We start from the raw sequence: 18,761 nt of genomic DNA on the forward strand, positions 1-18,761 counted from the left end.
GAAATGTCCGCGTTCAAATGTACATTTCTGACTTGTCTGAGTTCATAGTACAATAATTTCAGAATTTACATCATACAACTGTTTACAGTATTGTAATGCACAATAAAATGTGTACTTTGTTACAATTAATATTTGGTAACTGAGGTGAAAGTCATTATATTCTTTATTTTCTAAAGGTGGCACAGTGGTGCAGCAGGTAGCACGGGTGCTTTATATGGCTAAAACTAAATTGTATGTAGCTCTAGAACCAAAGCAGCTTCTGCATGCATAGATTAATTGATCAAGGTTGATTGTGGAAGTATTAATGTGTTAATTCTGACGATTAAAAAATCCATTGTTAGTACACGCCTGCTCATATACGTTGGGACTAAGGTGGTTCTTTCTCGGCAGTCCGTAACTCTCCATGCTGGAGGCTGTGTTGACCATGTCCCCAGATAGGTGGTACCGTGGCAACTTCTCACCCACTACACCTGCCAACACTGGCCCACTCTGCATTCCCACTCAGATCTGGACAAAGGTGCCACACAAAGGGGAGTGTTTGGTGACAAAATGAAAAATAAAATCACTGAGAGACACTGAAAAATGAGTTCCATTTCGGGGTTTCCTAGCTTATTATTGCAGCTAATTTCATTCTTTTCACCTTTTCCATCTAATGAGCCATACAGATGTGTCAAAATATACCCAAGACCTAATACAATTTAACTGCTTGGCAGTTTATAACATGCACATTATGTTATCTATTTAAACTGCTGCAGTTTTGTTTTAAATAGCATTATGTCACTATCTCACCTGGATAGGATCACCAGTAACAGGATTAGCGGGCTCTTGGGCAGCATTGATCGTTCCTAGGGCGAAGTTCACCGCTTGCTCCGCATGGCTGGACACAGAGATGGGAACTCCACCCACCACCATGTAGGCATTGCCAGTTGTCTCTACCCGTGGTAATGGTACAAAGCCTACAATAATCAGATTGTCCAGTCCCAATCCATTGAGAAGCCATGGTTAAGCCAAATGAGTTGCCTGTCGGTTGCATTTCATCATACCTCAACAAAAGCCTGGGGGAGATGTACAACAAAATTAAGTCTTGGTTATGTCAAATCGTATTTCAACAGACATCTGCATTGTTACAATCAAGAAAAGAGTGTTTACCTTGTAGACATTGTGTACAGTGGTGAGCCTGTCAAACTTGAGGCGCATCGAGTTAAGCATGAAGACCATCTGGATTGGCTCACACTGCGAGCTAATGCTGGTAAAGGTAACCACATCCAAAGGGACGTGTTAGTATGTACATTCACGCAGTGAATATGCAAATACAGACAAGAGATTGATGTGGTGTCTGTATTTGCATATTCACTCTGCGTGAATGTACATACTAACTGTGCATCAAAAGTGAAAAGCCCAGCCACCATCAGCAATGAGCTGTAATACTGCACTTCTGTGGTCTCCACAAAACACGCAACCTCCTGATACATGAATGCAAGACAGCCCATGTTACCCAAAAACCCTGTCCTTTGTTTGGATGCTTTCTTTTTTCTGCAGCTGGAAAACGCAGACATTCACAGATGACAAACTGTCTTTGTCTATCCTCCCAAATCCCATCTTCCATCTCTCCGCTTCATGATGTTGGCTCACCTGCACCTACTCTCTTGCCCTCCTTCAGCTGGTTGGCAACCTGCTTGGGCAGCATGACATACAGCAGGGCCTCAGTCTTCTTCTTTTCATCTTCTAGGTGGCAGGAAAGGTGGCACGGCTCCTCCTTCTTGGACCCCAGCTGGTTGGAGAGCTCAAGCTCGGCTAGCCGTTACTGGTTGAGAAGGATGAGGTCATGAGTGGCATCATGTGGCGCTCCTCCAGCTCATGGAGGCTGCGCAGGAGAGGGGTTGCCTGGTACAGCATGCACTGCAGTGTCTCCATCCACACCATCTGCCCTGGAGTTGGGATTGGAGGGTTGAAGAAAGACATTTGTACATTGTCAGTGTTAACAGTACACTTATTGCATTTTGACATCACACATTGGTCCAGGTGTCAGTAAATGGAGGGAATGTGCAATAAAAATAGTATCTAAAACAGACCTCTGAGCTCCAGCATGGGTCTGTCACTCCGTGACTTGGGTCTGCAGCACGAAGGGCTGTTGATGGACTTTCCTATGGAGGATATGGTGAAGGTGACCTCGGGGTGCAGGATGGTAAAGTACCGGTCTAGCCTAATGTGCGTAGCCTGCACGCCTGGGACAATCCTCTGAATGTTCACCTCAGTCTTGAAAACCTGTGCAGAGAGCTGAAAACAACGGCTGGGAGAAGACACCCTTTGTACCCGAGAGAACGGGAGCAGTTTGAAGAAGAAGAGTGGGCCAAACTGCAAGCACAGAGGTGCAGGAAGCTCACCGACGGCTTTTGGAAAAGCTTCATTGCAGTGATTTCACCAAAGGCTGTGCTGCCAAAGACAGCTTCTGGCCTGTCAATAATTTTGTCAGTGCCCTGTGTTTTTCTTCTCAGATTTGAAGTATCTGTGTGCGCGCGCACACACACACACACACACACAGTCCAAACCGCTTGTCCCATACGGGGTCACAGGGAGCCAGAGCCTAACCCAGTAACACAGGTTGTGAGGCTGGAGGGGGAGGGGACACACCGAGGATGGGAGCCAGTCCATTGCAAGGCACCCCAAGTGGGACTCAAACCCCGGACCCCCCTGGAGAGCATGACCCGGTCCAACCCACTGCACCACCATGCCCCCCTCTTGAAATATTTAGCTCAAAATAAAAAAAAACTGAGATTCTGTAATATTAATACCAAAATAAAGAATCGATGAAGCCAAAAACTTTTGATTTCAACTTATTTTTTAGAGAAAATTGTGAATTATTTGCAAAGACAAGTAGTATTTTCACAGAAAAATCATTGCACAGATACAGTATATCATATATATTTAAATATAAAATCTACTGCCAGTTCAGTTATTGTTTTACACAATTATTGTTTGCATGAGGTGTATTTAAAATGTTTACTCTAATCATTGATGCTGAGGCAAATTAACTGACACGACACTGAACATAGACGAATGACAATTAGGTACATTTTTAACGTGTTTCCATCTTCTAATGAGCTTTATTAGTTTTTTGCCGACCACAGTATTAATACATATTCTCAAAGATGTGTCTTTTCAGAAGAGTCATGTTTTACAAAATTTATTAAAGCCCATTGGTTCTCAGTCTTAGTGATGTGGCGGAATGAACTTCCTCTGTCCCTCAGAACTGCTTAATCCCTTCTAGGATTCAGAAAACCTCGGAACAATAATTCCCATCCCACAGGAGTGTTTTCAGCAATAGGCTGGTCCAGTTGTGGTTTTCTTACCGGAGGTCATTTCTGCCAGCTGCCATGGACTCTACAATGAGCAACCAAATGAAATCTGTCCTCTGGGACTGATAAAGTCTCATTCATTCATTCATTCATTCATTCATTCATTCACTCGGGCCTCTTTTCCTCCTCTATTTATGACATTGTGATCATAAACATTACTGAGATTATTTCTGCCCCATTCTAGTAATTTAACCCCTCAGCTCTGCCGTATATGTTTCTATGCGCGTCAGTGCGCGCAGTGGAACTTCATCATTGCGACGCAAAACTCAACGTTTCAATCTACCGTGAAGCACAGCATTGGCTCCATCGTGTGGTGGAGGAAATAGCAGTTTAGGCAATTGTATGCTAACTTTTACACGCCAATTATTAAAGGAAAAAAAACAACACAAAATAACTTCAACAAGCCAAGGCTTATCAAATCACCTTAGTTTGTCCCAGATCTCCACTCCAAACTTATCGACTACTAAGCCCTTCAGACACGTGTTAGTGAAGCCACCAAGATGATCCAGAAAAGCGAGGGATTGAAATAGTGAGATCATTTATCATTTATTCTCGTTTTTATTTACACGGATACAATGTATACCGAAGAATGATGACACAACAGAAATTGGAGAAATGATTGAACACAGATTATTTTAAGGGGGTGGGATATTCTTCACTTCACAAATATAAGGACGACTTCAACTGAAAATGTTTCACATAAAATCGTAATATCTGATGAACATACATGTACAAATGACATGATCAGACACTTTACTAAGGTATTTGATCCTTCATCGCCTCTTATCCGTGTCTGCACACCGTACCAAATCGGACAAAAAAGGTGTCTTCCTCCTTCTTTCCATAAAAAAGGTTTATTATGTGAGGTTACAAGTAGAAATTCGCCCGCCAGAACCACCTGTTCGCAGCATTTTCCCTCATGTTCCACACAGAGTAAATTAAATCAGTTTACTGGACTCACTTGGACAAGCGGTGAAGGGAAGTGTTACTGTGCGCCTCTACATATTCATTTGTTACTGAAGGAACGAGTTTTACGAATGTTGTACATTATCCCCCCCCCCCCCCCGGTTTACTTAACGCTGTCCACGCAGGAACGGTGCTGAAAAACTTCCCACATCCACACCTGCTGTGGGCGCTTCAAAGTAACGGTGCTGTTCAGAGCTCACCTTTATTTCCTTCAGTGAATTATCGTTTGTTTCCTAAGCAACATCTGATGACAGGTGATGATCAGCAGATATATAACTACAAGTAGATATAGATTATTACACTGAGTATTACTAGTTTGACGTGGCAAACCTTTGTGAACTTTTTTTTTTTTTACATACTTTATTCATTATTTATTACATACTAGTTTGTGAACTTACTCCTCCTATTACTGTCGAGTGACGAATTTCCGAAGATGTGAACACGTGTTCATTTCTGGCTGCTTTTTCTGGGCTAATCTGGTCGCTCACGGTTGTGTTTGTAGCGGAACAAACGCGAATTGTACGGTGTTCCCACGCTGCGCTCATTCCAGCAGCCCGTCAGAAGAGGCGTGCTGTTGCCATGGAGACAAAGCGGAGTTAAAGAAATATAGAAAGTTTAATGTGGCGAGAAGTGGACGAAGGATGCATAATAATGCTTACGGGATGAATCTGCCAGCAAACACCACCGAATAGGACTATTTTTTTTTTATTTCCAGTAGTTCTATACAATATTACTTTTAACTTTAATGTAACTCAAGGTAAATAAAAACATTTAAATTAAACGTCGTACAAAGCATTTTTAATTATAGTAGTTACCAAGATTTTTACAGAACCTAACCGGCGAATAAATCGAGGTACGTCTGTATTATTAAGCTTTTGATGATTGTTACTTAGTAGTGACTTTGAAGCTGGAAACATGATGAATTACGGACAGGTTCACTGTTCCACTTGGACTAAACTGAGGAGCCAGTGTTTCCCTCTTCTTAACAGATCACAACACGTCCACTATAATTGCACTGTGATCTGTTGTAACGGGATACCTTGACAGCTTTAGTTATGTTCCTGTGGAAGGGCCAAGAATTGCTCATTAATCAGTACATCTAAGTTTATTTGCCCGAGAAGAGGCACTGTGTGGTGTTGTCCTTAGAGTCCTTGCCTTACAATCAGAAGGTTCTTGGTTTAAATCCCACCAAATCTCGCAGCAGTTCTTTTGAACGAGGCACTTGCAATGAATTTCTCCAGTAAAATTCCCTGCAGCCCAAATGGGTAAGTCACTGTATATGGCTTACTGTAAAAAATAATACCGTAAGTATTGGCAAACTGTCTGCTTATATTCATTTCTTACATCTTAGTTATACTGCTTTGCAAATTGATTAAGCACTTGATTGATGATCGAATAAGAAAGATATAGAACAGATATCTCTAAAAGATGGTGCAAAGCACACAAATATAAAATTAACAGATGCATCTATACTTATTTGTGATCATGTTCCTCAGATGCATCATTAGACCTGCACAAATATAAACTCGAAATAACTAAACTGAAACACAAGAAACAAAAGCAAAGTTTTATTTTTTTTTAAATAATTTATTTTCTTGATGGTTATAAATCATGTTTTTGTAAATAATAATAATAATAATAATAATTATGTACCCCTGGACAAACTGGCAGACCACTCCTGCCCACAAAGACAAACTAAGGTGACACCATTAAAATGAAATGTGTAAAAAAGGGGAAAAAAATTACAAATAAAATTATACAGCAACCTCTTTCCAAAAATAGGGACTTTTGTTTAGGGGGTTACATGGAAAAATCTCTTACAGGATAGTGCTGTTAGGTTGTTACCTCCTGCCACTACTAGGTTTGTTTCACTGCTCTAGCAATAATGTAATGTACATCATCTTCAAAAAATACCTTAAAACAGTAACCGCTACTTATTGTTGAATAAGATAAATATTAAATATAGCTGATGAAGTGTTTCCCACATTGCGAGTATTCCGCGTTGTCCCCTTAGTTTATCTTTGCTCATGTCGTCATGTGTTTGTTGCTTTATCATGTGCTTTTACACAAAGTGCGGATTTATACAACATGACTTAACCTGTTAATCATTTTAACTTACGTTTCTTTGATATTCATCCCGAGCATGCAAAAAAGTTACAAAATAGCACTTAAGACCCCCAGCAAAAAATGAAACGCCGAAGGCCTACGTGCCCGATCGGTTCACCTTCCCGACGTTTTCCATTACAGTATTTTTTTTGTGGTCAAAGAATCCCTGCTGCACGTTGCTATGTTATACGTAGCACTTCTCGCTCCATGTTAGCGTTGTATAGCGCGCATACTATATTATACAGTGAAGGGTGTCCAACAGTATATTTCCAGGCTGCTGTCCTAGCAATCAAACAGGAAAAAAAATGATGTAAACATGATGGATATACACACAGTATATTCTCATCACAAAGATGACGCCTTACAGCGACTTAGAAAGTTACGCTTGTATGCAACGCCACAAGTTACGACTACTTAAAAGATCTCGAGGGCAGGGCAATTTTTACTGGAGTAATTCGAGGTAAGTGCGTCGTCGCCGAGGGAAGTAGAGCGGGAGCGATCGTTCAGGTTCCACCGATTCCTTCGAGCGCGAGACGATCCCAAACCCAAAAGCAGCGCGCGCGCGACAGAGAGAGAGAGAGCGGCCGCGCGCGCGCTTTCAAAAAGAGCGCCGCAGGTCCCACCGAGATTTGAACTCGGATCGCTGGATTCAGAGTCCAGAGTGCTAACCATTACACCATGGAACCCACCGACATGACGTGTGACTTTAAAATTGAAGCCATGTTAATAAATTACGTAAACAATTAGTATATTCTTTTATACCCTTTTTAACTTTTTTAAAACTTTTTTTGCTTCTGAATTTCTATAATTCGAAAGATGAGTTGTATGTATGTTTATATATGAATGCATATTTATTATTTTGCACTAATGATAATTTCTGAATCATATTTATATAAGCGTAATAAAACTGTAATTAAAAACAGTTTAAAAGTTACCTATTGCATCAGCTCTAGTGAGGTTATATTAAAACCCCGATTATATGAGTAGACGTTTATTCACAATTTTCAGGCCTTCTGATCTCGCGAGAGTTGCAGTTGTTCGCCCTGCTCGCTGCAAACGGCTGAGTCCGCCATCACTGCGCTGATAGACCTGAGACGGAGTCGGGGGAGCTTTCGGAGACCACAATAGCAGCCCGGATTGAGGGAGCTACTCGAACGACTCTCTTACCAGTGCACTGTCCTGTTGCGACACGAAACCTTTAATGTAAATTCAGGGACAGGAGACGAACTGAACATGTCCAACCTGAGCAAAGGCGGCACCAAGAAGGACACCAAGATGAGGATACGAGCCTTTCCTGTGAGTGCAGGCAGGGAACGGGTCATCGCGCTCCCAGCGCTCAGGCACTCGAGCCTCGGGGATTCTGGGAGGGGGTTCGCCGTACAAGGCCGCGATGTATAGTAAACAATAGGTTAGAAGAAATGGTATGGCTGTTAAACTCTGCTAAGATGTGTTCGTCGGCTAAGAGTAATTTCAGAGGCTGAGCCTTGGCTTTTCGAACACTTAAGTTGGACGCCATGTATTTGTTGTGTGGCTGTAAGGCGAAATGTGTGGCCTCCTTTTGACACTTGTTGTCCGGCTATGAGGGCTGTCCGTTAGTCTGGGTCCCTCCGTAAATGCCTCTCTAAGTTCTTGTTTCTCAGTGTTATATTCTTCTGCTCTGGGGTTTAGTTTAGTCGGATGATCGAACTGACCCTATTGTTCTCATATGCGTATTTTCCTGCTGTGGTGTAGTACCTCATTAGCAGACTGGCTACAAATGAAGAAGACGGAGCCTCTCGACGCGAAGGGAGCCGATCGTCGTTTGCTCGCCGACGACGGCCCGGCTTTATTTCATTCGCTGAAAAGGCCGTTTGCCGCCTTTCTCCACACTTTAGCACATTATTACACTTCATAGCACATTATAATAATTACATATCACGTCCGCGGCGTCGTAGCGGCCTGTGTCCACTTTCAGCCCCAGTTTTAAGTGAGTAGGTTAACTAATCGCCCGTAAGTGGACAGTCACTGTGGCGACAGTTAATATCAGCGCGTGGCTGCAGTGCTGCTAACTGACCTACTCGCACAGTCCTCTGCTCAAAACGCTGAGGAGTAATTAAAGCGAAAGTGTTTAGCTGTTTGGGTGCGACGGTGGCCTGTAGGCTGTTGATACTGCAGCATGTATCAGAAGTAAATGTGTGGGTCAGTTAGATGATGGGTGTTTCGAGAGAAGACGTGTCCTGAGGATCCGATGTCCCTCGGCGCTCATCGTATTTATGGTTTGTGATGGAGGCAAAATCTGGTGTCCTGCACCTGTCTGTCCTGCATTCCTGCAGTCCTGGTTAGCGGGCAGTGCACTGGTTGGGACTGTCGCCGGCCTTGCAGTCTTTAAGGATGCTGGTTTGAATCCCACTCTTACTGTAGCGTCTGTGATCAAGCTCTTTGTTACATTGAGAACACCCTGCTTTGTAGATGAAGTTAATTATCTAGCCCTGTCCCAACTGACTACACAGAACAATAATGAGATTGGGGGGGTGGTGCATTTTCTGGTTCCCTCTTATTCCTCTACTGTTAGATTTGTAGTTGGTGGTCTTTGTGTAAAACTGTACAGGCTTATTGACTTTAATTGTAAACATTTTTTTTAATGTTTTCATGTATTATCCCATCAACAGTTTTTAATTCCTTAAGACAACAGGTGAACCTCCACACTTGATAGTGACTGCAAGACATAAAGCTAATTCCCCGAGGTGTCCCAATTCAAGGGCTTCCCAGTAGCAGTAACATTAATCATTGTAGTAGATCTGCTATTTCTTAGGAGTATTCCCACTACAGGCCAGTTAAACATCAGCACAGTAGTAATAATTCTGTTTGTAACATTTTACTAGTGTACACATTTTGTCACAAATTTGCACAGCAGTTATTTTACATGCATGTAAGACACTTTGTACAGCTTCCATACTTTTTTCCATAAGCTGCATTTGAATTAATTTTAATGTTGTATGTTCGCCAGCATAATTGCCTAAAACACTTAACTTGAACTTAAACAGCCTACATATTTTCAAATACATGGGTGTGAAATGATTCATGCCTTTGATATTTAAACATTTGTTGATGGAAATTTACAATTACTGGCTGTACATTATTTTTATTTCCAGACTTTGTTGATTACTTATTGAATTAGGTCATGCTAATGGATTCCCAAAATGTTTAAGATATTACTGAGGAGGTCCCACCTCCCCATTATAGCATCTCTTGAAGAGACACAAGAGCTTGATTTCTTTTTGAAACACATCCCTCTAGGCTGAAGTCTCATGTACTTCCTGGAAGTCCTACAGTTTTTTGTTGTCATCTTTCTGACAAAACAGTGCCTTTTCTTTCCACAGTTTTCTCCGATCATGGCTCTTAGCTTTTGCCTGACTTTTCTCTTTCAGACCCAGTTTGTTTAAATCCTTGTATGTTACGAAGAGTTACTCAGAATTCTTATTCCTGTTGTGTAATTATGTATAGGGTGTTTTCTAGGTCTCTTGCAACTAAGACAAATATCTTTATGATAATTACATCTCTATCTTAAACTAGCAATAGAATATGTGTGGAATGCGGAAGATATTTTTGAAGTTATGATAGCTTAATAACTTCTCCAACTTTTAGGAAACTTGGCTTTTCCTTGCAAGTTTCAATTTTAGTTAATTCTGTAGCTAATAAAGTGTCATTTTAGTGTAATGTTTTACCTCTAAATTTAAGTACATCATAAAAATACATACTGTCAAAAAGGGTATGTTGGCAACTTAAATCTCAGTGCTTCATTCTTTAATTCATGTCTTCATTGATACATGGATTTTGGTTGCATGTTAATGATGTTGTTAGGTGATTCTGTATAATTTTAGTCAAAGTGACAAAGTGCAGTTCTCTGTCTGGTCAGTTGGTTTTAACAAAACGTTCACAATCATTTGTTAAAGTGAATTTACTCCAAATATAAATGGAAAAAAATATGTTGCTTGTTAATAGTCTTTTTTAATAGTTTCAGAGTTAACTAAGTACTATGATTTTGAATACTTCATAGATTTTAAATCCCAAATGTTTAAATATAGAATTTGTCATTAACAAAACTGGGTTGATACTTTCAAGGCATACTTCAACTAGTGTATCTTTGCACATAGGTGGGAATTTCATTTTGAACCGGAGTTGATGTAGCCTTTACTTATGAACTTTTAATTATTGTTTTCAAATGGTGAGTTGAAAACTGTAAGTTAATGACCTCAAATTATCTTTTCCCATTTTTCAATCCAGATGACGATGGATGAAAAATATGTTAACAACATCTGGGATCTTCTCAAGAATGCCATCCAAGAGATCCAACGAAAGAACAACAGTGGCCTGAGCTTTGAGGAGCTCTACAGGAATGCCTACACCATGGTTCTGCACAAGCATGGCGAGAAGCTGTATACAGGGCTCAGAGAAGTAGTCACAGAGCACCTCATCCACAAAGTAGGCAGGCCCTCTGTAATTTCATTCAATCACAACTGCTTATAATAATAGCACTATGCCATTTCATATAGTGTCCCTGAGTTTGACATCAGTTTGCTTATTGTAGTTGCTGAGGGCCAGGGCCAGGAATGCAAGTGTTTCTGTTCACAGTGCATAAGCCTTTCTGATTTCAAAACTCATGAAACAATGAATTTCTGCATCCGGATAACTTTGAGCTTACATGAAGTCTTCTTAGACTGTTGCCTCCTGCCCCGTCCTGTTTTAATTGTTCAGTCATATGCAGAGTCATTTTTTCTGGTTTAAATGATTTTGAATTAATTATGAGCACTGTACTTCATGAACACTATAAACCAGACTTATTTGAGGCTAACTTGAAAAATGTAAGATGTTCTTCTAAACAACAATTTGTAGAAAAAGCAGTTGCAGAAGCTTGCTCCCTACCTGTCCTTTGCTTTGACAGCTAGGAGTCGCTTAACGAGATCCATCATCAAACCTGTCATATTTGTTGCTTATAGGTACGAGAAGATGTCCTCAATTCATTAAATAATAATTTTTTGCAAACATTGAATCAAGCCTGGAATGACCACCAGACAGCTATGGTTATGATTAGAGACATCTTGATGTACATGGTGAGTGTTGTGGCTTTTCCCCCATAGGAGTGACATTGATTTTGCAGTTAACAAAATTTGTCAAAAATATATATTTATCATTGTTCTCCAGTGAGATGCTTGAGAAGTTTTCCCAAAGGAATCTTTAGATTTTGAATTCCTGTAGTGCATAATCACATATTTTTAAAATGTTTTGTAAGCCTTGAGGGGTTTTGGTTATAGGGATTGCACAGTACTCAGTGTAAGTTTAGTCTCGTGTGTATTTTCTTCAAAAATACCAAGAACACCGTTAGCTTTTATTTTTAGTATTGAGATACTAGCTTGTAATCTCTTTAGGTTGTATACATTACCATGGGGGGGGCCATGTCATGGGTTCCAGACCACAGGGGAAAAAATCTGCCACAAACTTTTGCTGCTGCCACACGGGGGTGGGGGGGGGAGTTCTAGAAACAGAAACAAAAGTCCACTGTTGCTTTTGGTAGTCTCATTGGGCTGCTGGCAGCTTCTAGGCTATTTACTGCAGAAGCAACTTGGACTTCCAGTGGGGCTACTGCGGGGGGCATGCAGTCGCTTGTCTTTCCTGTGGCAGAGGGTTCTCTCACAGGCTGGTCTTAAGTGATGACTACATCCTAAATATTTCTTGGCTGTAAATATGGGGAAAGGGGTTGTCAAATCATTGTTGTAGAGCTTTGTATATGCTTTGAGTTATGGGTTGAGAGGTGTTGTTCATAAATATTTTTGTTGTAGATCAAGTTCATATCATACATGTTTTAATGTGATTATGCCTGGTACTGATCTCAGAATTCCTTACTGCCTCCATCCTCTAGGACCGAGTCTATGTGCAGCAGAACAATGTGGAGAACGTTTACAATTTAGGCCTCATCATCTTCCGGGATCAGGTGGTACGCTATGGTTGCATCCGTGACCATTTGCGCCAGACTCTACTGGACATGATAGCACGTGAGAGGAAGGGCGAGGTGGTTGACAGGTACTGTAAAGTTTTTTGTTAGCTCTGTAGAGTAGTGTTGGCTAACTACTCTTATTATGCTCTAAGATTTCTGTTTTGGTTTGGAGTTGACTGTATGAATGGTAAATTAATCTAAATTTACTGTAATACATTTTCTTTCATTTCAAAATTACTTAATTTGGATTACCACTGTAAATATATGCTCCTACATTCAGATTGCCTGTAGAAGTTTTTCTCAGATTTGACAGCAAGTTTAAAGTAGTTGAGATCCAAAGTCATAATTAAAGTCCCCCCCCCCCCTTTTTTGTCTTATTTTTTCATTAGAGGGGCAATTCGTAATGCTTGTCAGATGTTAATGATTTTGGGCCTTGAAGGGAGGGCAGTTTACGAAGAGGACTTTGAAGCTCCATTTTTAGAAATGTCTGCTGAATTTTTCCAGGTATGTATGAAACAAAATAAAGTAATTCCTTTAATACTGTTTATTAGAAGTACTACTGCTTCGTATTTGACATCATTACATTTTCCTGTTATAACAGTACTTTTTCTTATGGGTCATTATGTTAATTGTTTATAAATCCAGATGGAAAGTCAGAAGTTTTTGGCTGAAAACAGCGCCAGTGTGTACATTAAGAAAGTGGAGGCTAGAATTATAGAAGAAATAGAACGAGTGATGCACTGTCTGGACAAGTCGACAGAGGAGCCCATCGTCAAAGTAGTGGAAAGGGAACTTATCTCCAAACATATGAAGACCATTGTGGAAATGGAGAATTCGGGCCTTGTACATATGCTGAAAAATGGCAAGACGGAAGGTATTTGCCTCTGTGTCCATGTTGTTTGACTAACAGCCTTAAACCTTTTTTCAGTTATTCTGCATTTAAAACATGCTACTTATTCTCTTTGAATTCCTTAAATTTTGAGGTGAGGGGTGTTCTGTGATATTCAATATTCATACAATTTCTTTTTTTTTTTTTGACTTAACATTATAACAGATGACACATAATATGTGTTTGTGTATATATGTAAAACAGGAAACCTCTGCTTAATGTATTACCTCTTATTTCAGTGCTGTCCGAAGGTTGCCAGGGCTTATGATTAGTCCCGTAATTAGGATGGTTTGGGTGTGGTTTTATGACATGTTTGCCTGTGTGTTTGCATGCGAACACCTGTAGATCTGGCCTGTATGTACAAGCTGTTCAGCAGAGTGCCAAACGGCCTGAAAACCATGTGTGAATGCATGAGCTCCTACTTGCGGGAGCAGGGCAAGGCCCTGGTGTCTGAGGAAGGTGAAGGGAAGAACCCTGTGGACTACATTCAGGTAATGGCAACTAGAAACGGGTTCACATGTATTGTTGTAACTCTAAAGGAGCACCTTGAAAGTTTAAAGTTGATGCGTGACTTAGTTCTGATTATTGTGTAACTACTTCAAAGTTTTAGTGACAGTAATATTTAAAGACTATGTATTGCGTGTTTTTTGTGTTAGAGCTCCACTGGGTCTGATAATACTGTTTTTCATTTTAAGTTTTGTTTCATGTTGCTCACAGGTCATATATTGTATGACCATACTCCATGTTAGGATATTTGCTCTGTGAATATGAATATTCAAGAGTATATACAATTGACTGAACATATTGCACTTGGTTGTCACACTGCTTAAACTGAAGTTAGTCACCAAATTTACATTTAGAGTTTACCTTTAGGTAAAGTGCAGTTCTCCATAAAAACCTGATTGTTTACATAAAAGGTCTGTGCTTCATGAACCTGGGAAAGTTAACGTGAAAAGATTTTCTAATGAATTTGGTACTGTTAGCTGTTTTTTTAATAGTGAAATTGACCTGTTTTTCTGGTTTTTAGGGTCTTCTGGATTTGAAGGGTCGCTTTGATAGGTTCCTCCAGGAGTCTTTCAACAATGACAGGCTTTTTAAGCAGACTATTGCTGGGGACTTTGAGTACTTTCTCAATCTCAATTCCCGCTCACCGGAATATCTCTCTCTGTTTATTGATGACAAGCTGAAAAAAGGAGTGAAAGGAGTAAGTACTCATTAATGTAGAATTTCAGCCATTAATTTAGCAAATGCTCTTCTGCAAAGTAGCATGCAGTGATTACTAATTTAATATTTAGGTGACACCTTTGTCCAAGACAGCTTCCAATGCTAGATGCACTTAATGTTAAACCAGAGAAGTGACAGAGAGAATATGCAAACTGATTGTCAGGATATCTTGTATTGAGCAGAATTCTACAATGTTAAAGCTGTTGTCAGGTGGTGATGTTGGTACATGGCAAATTTACCTGAAATTTTTTAGCTTTGTCATCTGATTATGTTGTATATGGAGCAAATAAATGTTTTTAAAGTCCTTTAAAGGTTTCCCTCATTTTTGTGTCACTAACTTCCTTTGCCCCTATTCTGAAACTGCAGCTGACAGAACAAGAGGTGGAATCCATCCTGGACAAGGCCATGGTTCTGTTCAGATTCATGCAAGAAAAGGATGTCTTTGAGAGGTACTACAAGCAACACCTGGCAAGGAGGTTGCTCACTAACAAGAGTGTCTCTGATGACTCTGAGAAGAACATGATCTCAAAATTGAAGGTGAGGAGATGGCATGTTCTGAGGTTGGGAAGTTAAGTACCTAAATAGCCTCGCAGTTGTTCAGTTAATGTTATGCTTACTCCCATTACTTCAAACAGACAGAGTGTGGCTGTCAGTTCACATCTAAATTGGAAGGCATGTTCCGAGACATGAGCATCTCAAACACAACCATGGATGAATTCCGACAACACTTGCAGTCAACAGGGGTATGTGACATAGTAAAAACTAAATTTTTCTTAATCTGTGGAAACCTCTTTGGTTTCTATAAAAAAAAGTTATGCTCTTGTGCCTGTGTTCTCAGGTGTCCTTAGGTGGCGTTGATCTAACAGTAAGAGTACTCACAACAGGGTACTGGCCCACTCAATCTGCTACACCCAAATGCAACATCCCTCCATCACCTCGACATGCTTTTGAAGTTTTCAGAAGGTAGTGTCTCCTCCAGCTTTCAATGGATAGTAATTTTTATAATTTCATTTTATCCCAGAATTAAAGGGATTACATTTTAAAATTTATTCTTTGTGTGCTTCTTTTATGTGGTTTTTAAACATTATCTTAAGTTCTTTTTGCTGGCATCTCCAGATTTTACCTGGCCAAGCACAGTGGCAGGCAGCTCACACTTCAGCACCACATGGGTTCAGCAGATTTAAATGCAACATTCTATGGGCCTATCAAAAAGGTGAGGCTAGAACTTATTTGTTCAGACAAACCATGTATATTAGTAGTTGTTGGTGTTTGCATTTTTTTTCCCCATGATGTTTACAATCAGATCAAACTCTGGATGTCCACTCAGGTTCAGAACATATTGATGAACAATCAGCAGGGACAATTTATTTTCTAACTTAACCAAATAGACAAGAATGTAAATAACAATAGCAATGCACATGTTCTTCTCTTCATCTTTCCCCTCAGGAGGATGGCTCAGAAGTGGGTGTGGGAGGTGCCCAAGTAACTGGTTCTAACACCAGAAAGCACATACTGCAGGTCTCCACCTTCCAGATGACAATACTCATGCTCTTCAACAACAGAGAAAAGTTCACATTTGAGGTAAGGTCTCTGATGCTTTTGGCTTTCAGGTTTTGTATGCTTTCATTACAGTAGTTTTTATTTTTAATTCAGCTCAATTTTAAGACTGATATTAATGTTGACATCGGCGTTCAAGCCTTCAACGGGAGTACCCTTCGAAACAAAGATACGAGGGTTGCTTGAAAGGGGGAGAAAAAAACAGATTAATATTGCTTGAGCAGCAAATCCTTCCAGTAAATCTCATTTATCCCAATAGCCCTTTTCTCACTGCACATAAACTGCACTCATGGTACTGCTGTCTTCCTGCAGGAGATCCAGCAGGAAACGGATATCCCAGAGCGGGAGCTGGTACGGGCCCTTCAGTCACTGGCTTGCGGGAAGCCCACTCAACGTGTTCTCACCAAGGAGCCTAAGTCTAAAGAGATTGAGAATGGCCATGTGTTCACTGTCAACGACCAGTTCACCTCTAAATTGCACAGAGTGAAGATTCAAACAGGTGGGCCAGTGGTTAAACTGCATAGGATTTTTTTTTTTTTTTTTTTTGAATATCATTTCTAAATGGGTTTGTACTCTAACATATTACGTGGTTAGAGCGTACTTGTTTTCTTTCCCTCAGTGCCAGTAACTTGTCCAGTGTTGTCTTCATATTTGCTTGGGCAGTTTGAATGTGTTTTGATCATGAGTTGAACTGCTGGGATATACACACTTTATGCTCTCTTCAGTTGCTGCCAAACAAGGGGAGTCTGACCCTGAAAGGAAGGAGACAAGGCAGAAGGTAGATGATGATCGGAAGCATGAGATTGAGGCCGCCATAGTTCGCATTATGAAGTCCAGGAAGAAGATGCAGCACAACGTACTAGTAGCAGAGGTAATATTGAATGCAAATTTCAAGCGGTAATTGGTATGGAGTTGGCAAAAGTTCCATATTCCTTAAAAGAGGAAAAGAAAAAGCAAGTGCAGGTATTACTCCAGTATGTTACCCACTCCCTAGAAATGTTGATTCTGTTGGCATGGATCTGGACAAAACCTGAAAACTAGCAAGGAAAATCAGTCATTTTCAGATTGTTCATTTTCGGTGGCAGAGAATTGTCTTCTAATTGAGTTCCTCCTTTTTGTTGCTCTTTGTTCCCACTAATATTGAAACATTGCAGCTTTGAGGTTTACCAGGGGCCTTCCGGTTTGATTGCATCTCTCTGCTGTGTTTTGTTTGTCTCAGGTAACCCAGCAGCTGCGAGCCCGTTTCCTCCCCAGCCCTGTGGTCATTAAGAAGCGCATCGAAGGACTTATTGAGAGAGAGTACTTGGCACGGACGCCTGAGGACCGGAAGGTGTACACTTATGTAGCATAAAGGCGAGCACTCAGCAAAACACGAGAGAGACGAGAGTGTTTGTTTGGACTATGGCATCCGCACAAACCGGGTAGTTGCTTATGACAACACATAATGTGGAAATTAACTGTCATCCATTAAAAGTAAGTGCAAAATAACAAAAAAAATCAGCAAGCTGAGTGACTTTAAATCAGACCTCCCTTTGTCAGAATTTCAGAATGGAAGAACTTTACACATTGCAGCATTTTATCTGGGTAGGGTTTGTCCTCAAATTCTTGGGACAATGTGACTGGACCACAGTTTTGTTAATACACCTATAAGAAGAAAACAGTGAAATAAAACAATCTGCAAACTTGGATTAAACCATTCTTAATTTCTCCCCTATTCTTTTAACGTTGATGTAAATGTGTTTCGTTAGTGTTTTGTGACACCTTCCTGGTTGTACTGGTAATCTGACGAAATTGGTCATTAAACTAAGTGAAATCTGTTTTCATTAGTTGGTTTGCAGGGAAGAAGGCATTGGCTTAGTAGCATGCTATGTCTTACAGACTGGATTAAATCACAAGCTCTTTTTTTTTTTTTTTTTTTTTTTCTTTTTTGTGGGGCGTTTTGTAAAATTTATTGGCAGCCATATAAATATATTGTTCTTTTTTGATAATAGGTTTTTTCCAAATGCAGTTTCCAACTGGTTTGGTTTGCGCTCATTTTCAGATGAACCAAATTGAAAGGAACAGTGTTTTAATGTGTACAAATTGTAAAATAGTTATTGTACTCACTGAAGTGGACTGTACAGGGCCTTGTTTTCATCATATTAAATGTAGAAGGCGAAAATAAAATGGATGAACTGCTTCTTTTGGTCTTCTATGCATATGCCCGACGAGCACATAAAATTGCAGAAAGTCTTTCCAGAAAAATATTTTAAATGAACCATAATTAAGGCTTAATGGATTGAGTATGCTTGTAGTGGGGAATTAAGTGTGCTGCCAGTAAACTGTAAAGCTCCAAATATTGTGGTTCTGAGGGGAGCCGATGGAGACTCCATCAGTCTGCTTGGACTCGAGGAATGCGCTTGAGAACTTGAGAGAACACCGCAGTAAAAGCTAAAGTGTGTCCACAAACCAACTGTTAACAACACTTCGGTATCTCCATCTTATTTGTGGTGTCTACACTACTGCTGTTTTAATGTCTACTCATTTTAAACTTTCCCGTTACCTTTGCGTAATTGACTGGCTACATTTCCTACGAAGGAAAGTCAAAGGTAATTTGATTTACAGGTCAAATGATTGGTTTTGCATGCAGTTGATCAGTTTACTGTATTATAAGATGATTCATCCGAGATCAAGTAGCTGCTATGTCGAAGTG

The 18,761-nt window shown here is 40.2% G+C and overlaps 1 protein-coding gene and 1 non-coding gene across 2 annotated transcripts; one reads left to right on the top strand and one right to left on the bottom strand.

Annotated features, from left to right (window-relative positions):
* Positions 1-7,042: 7,042 nt before the first annotated feature.
* On the bottom strand, positions 7,043-7,114 carry trnaq-cug (transfer RNA glutamine (anticodon CUG)). The gene has a single exon. It is a non-coding gene; the product is annotated as a tRNA-Gln (tRNA).
* Positions 7,115-7,456: 342 nt separating this feature from the next.
* On the top strand, positions 7,457-18,247 carry cul3b (cullin 3b). The gene is made up of 16 exons (XM_018732658.2): positions 7,457-7,724; positions 10,692-10,889; positions 11,405-11,518; positions 12,325-12,485; positions 12,789-12,903; positions 13,045-13,273; positions 13,634-13,779; positions 14,316-14,492; positions 14,879-15,049; positions 15,148-15,255; positions 15,351-15,475; positions 15,629-15,725; positions 15,959-16,093; positions 16,382-16,568; positions 16,795-16,940; positions 17,289-18,247. Exons 1-16 carry the CDS (start codon positions 7,662-7,664, stop codon positions 17,418-17,420), a joined length of 2,304 nt encoding a protein of 767 aa, XP_018588174.1. The 5' UTR covers positions 7,457-7,661; the 3' UTR covers positions 17,421-18,247.
* The last annotated feature ends 514 nt before the right edge of the window (positions 18,248-18,761 follow it).

Source organism: Scleropages formosus, chromosome 10 (genome assembly GCF_900964775.1).
Source record: "Scleropages formosus chromosome 10, fSclFor1.1, whole genome shotgun sequence".
NCBI classification, from domain to species: Eukaryota; Metazoa; Chordata; class Actinopteri; order Osteoglossiformes; family Osteoglossidae; genus Scleropages; species Scleropages formosus.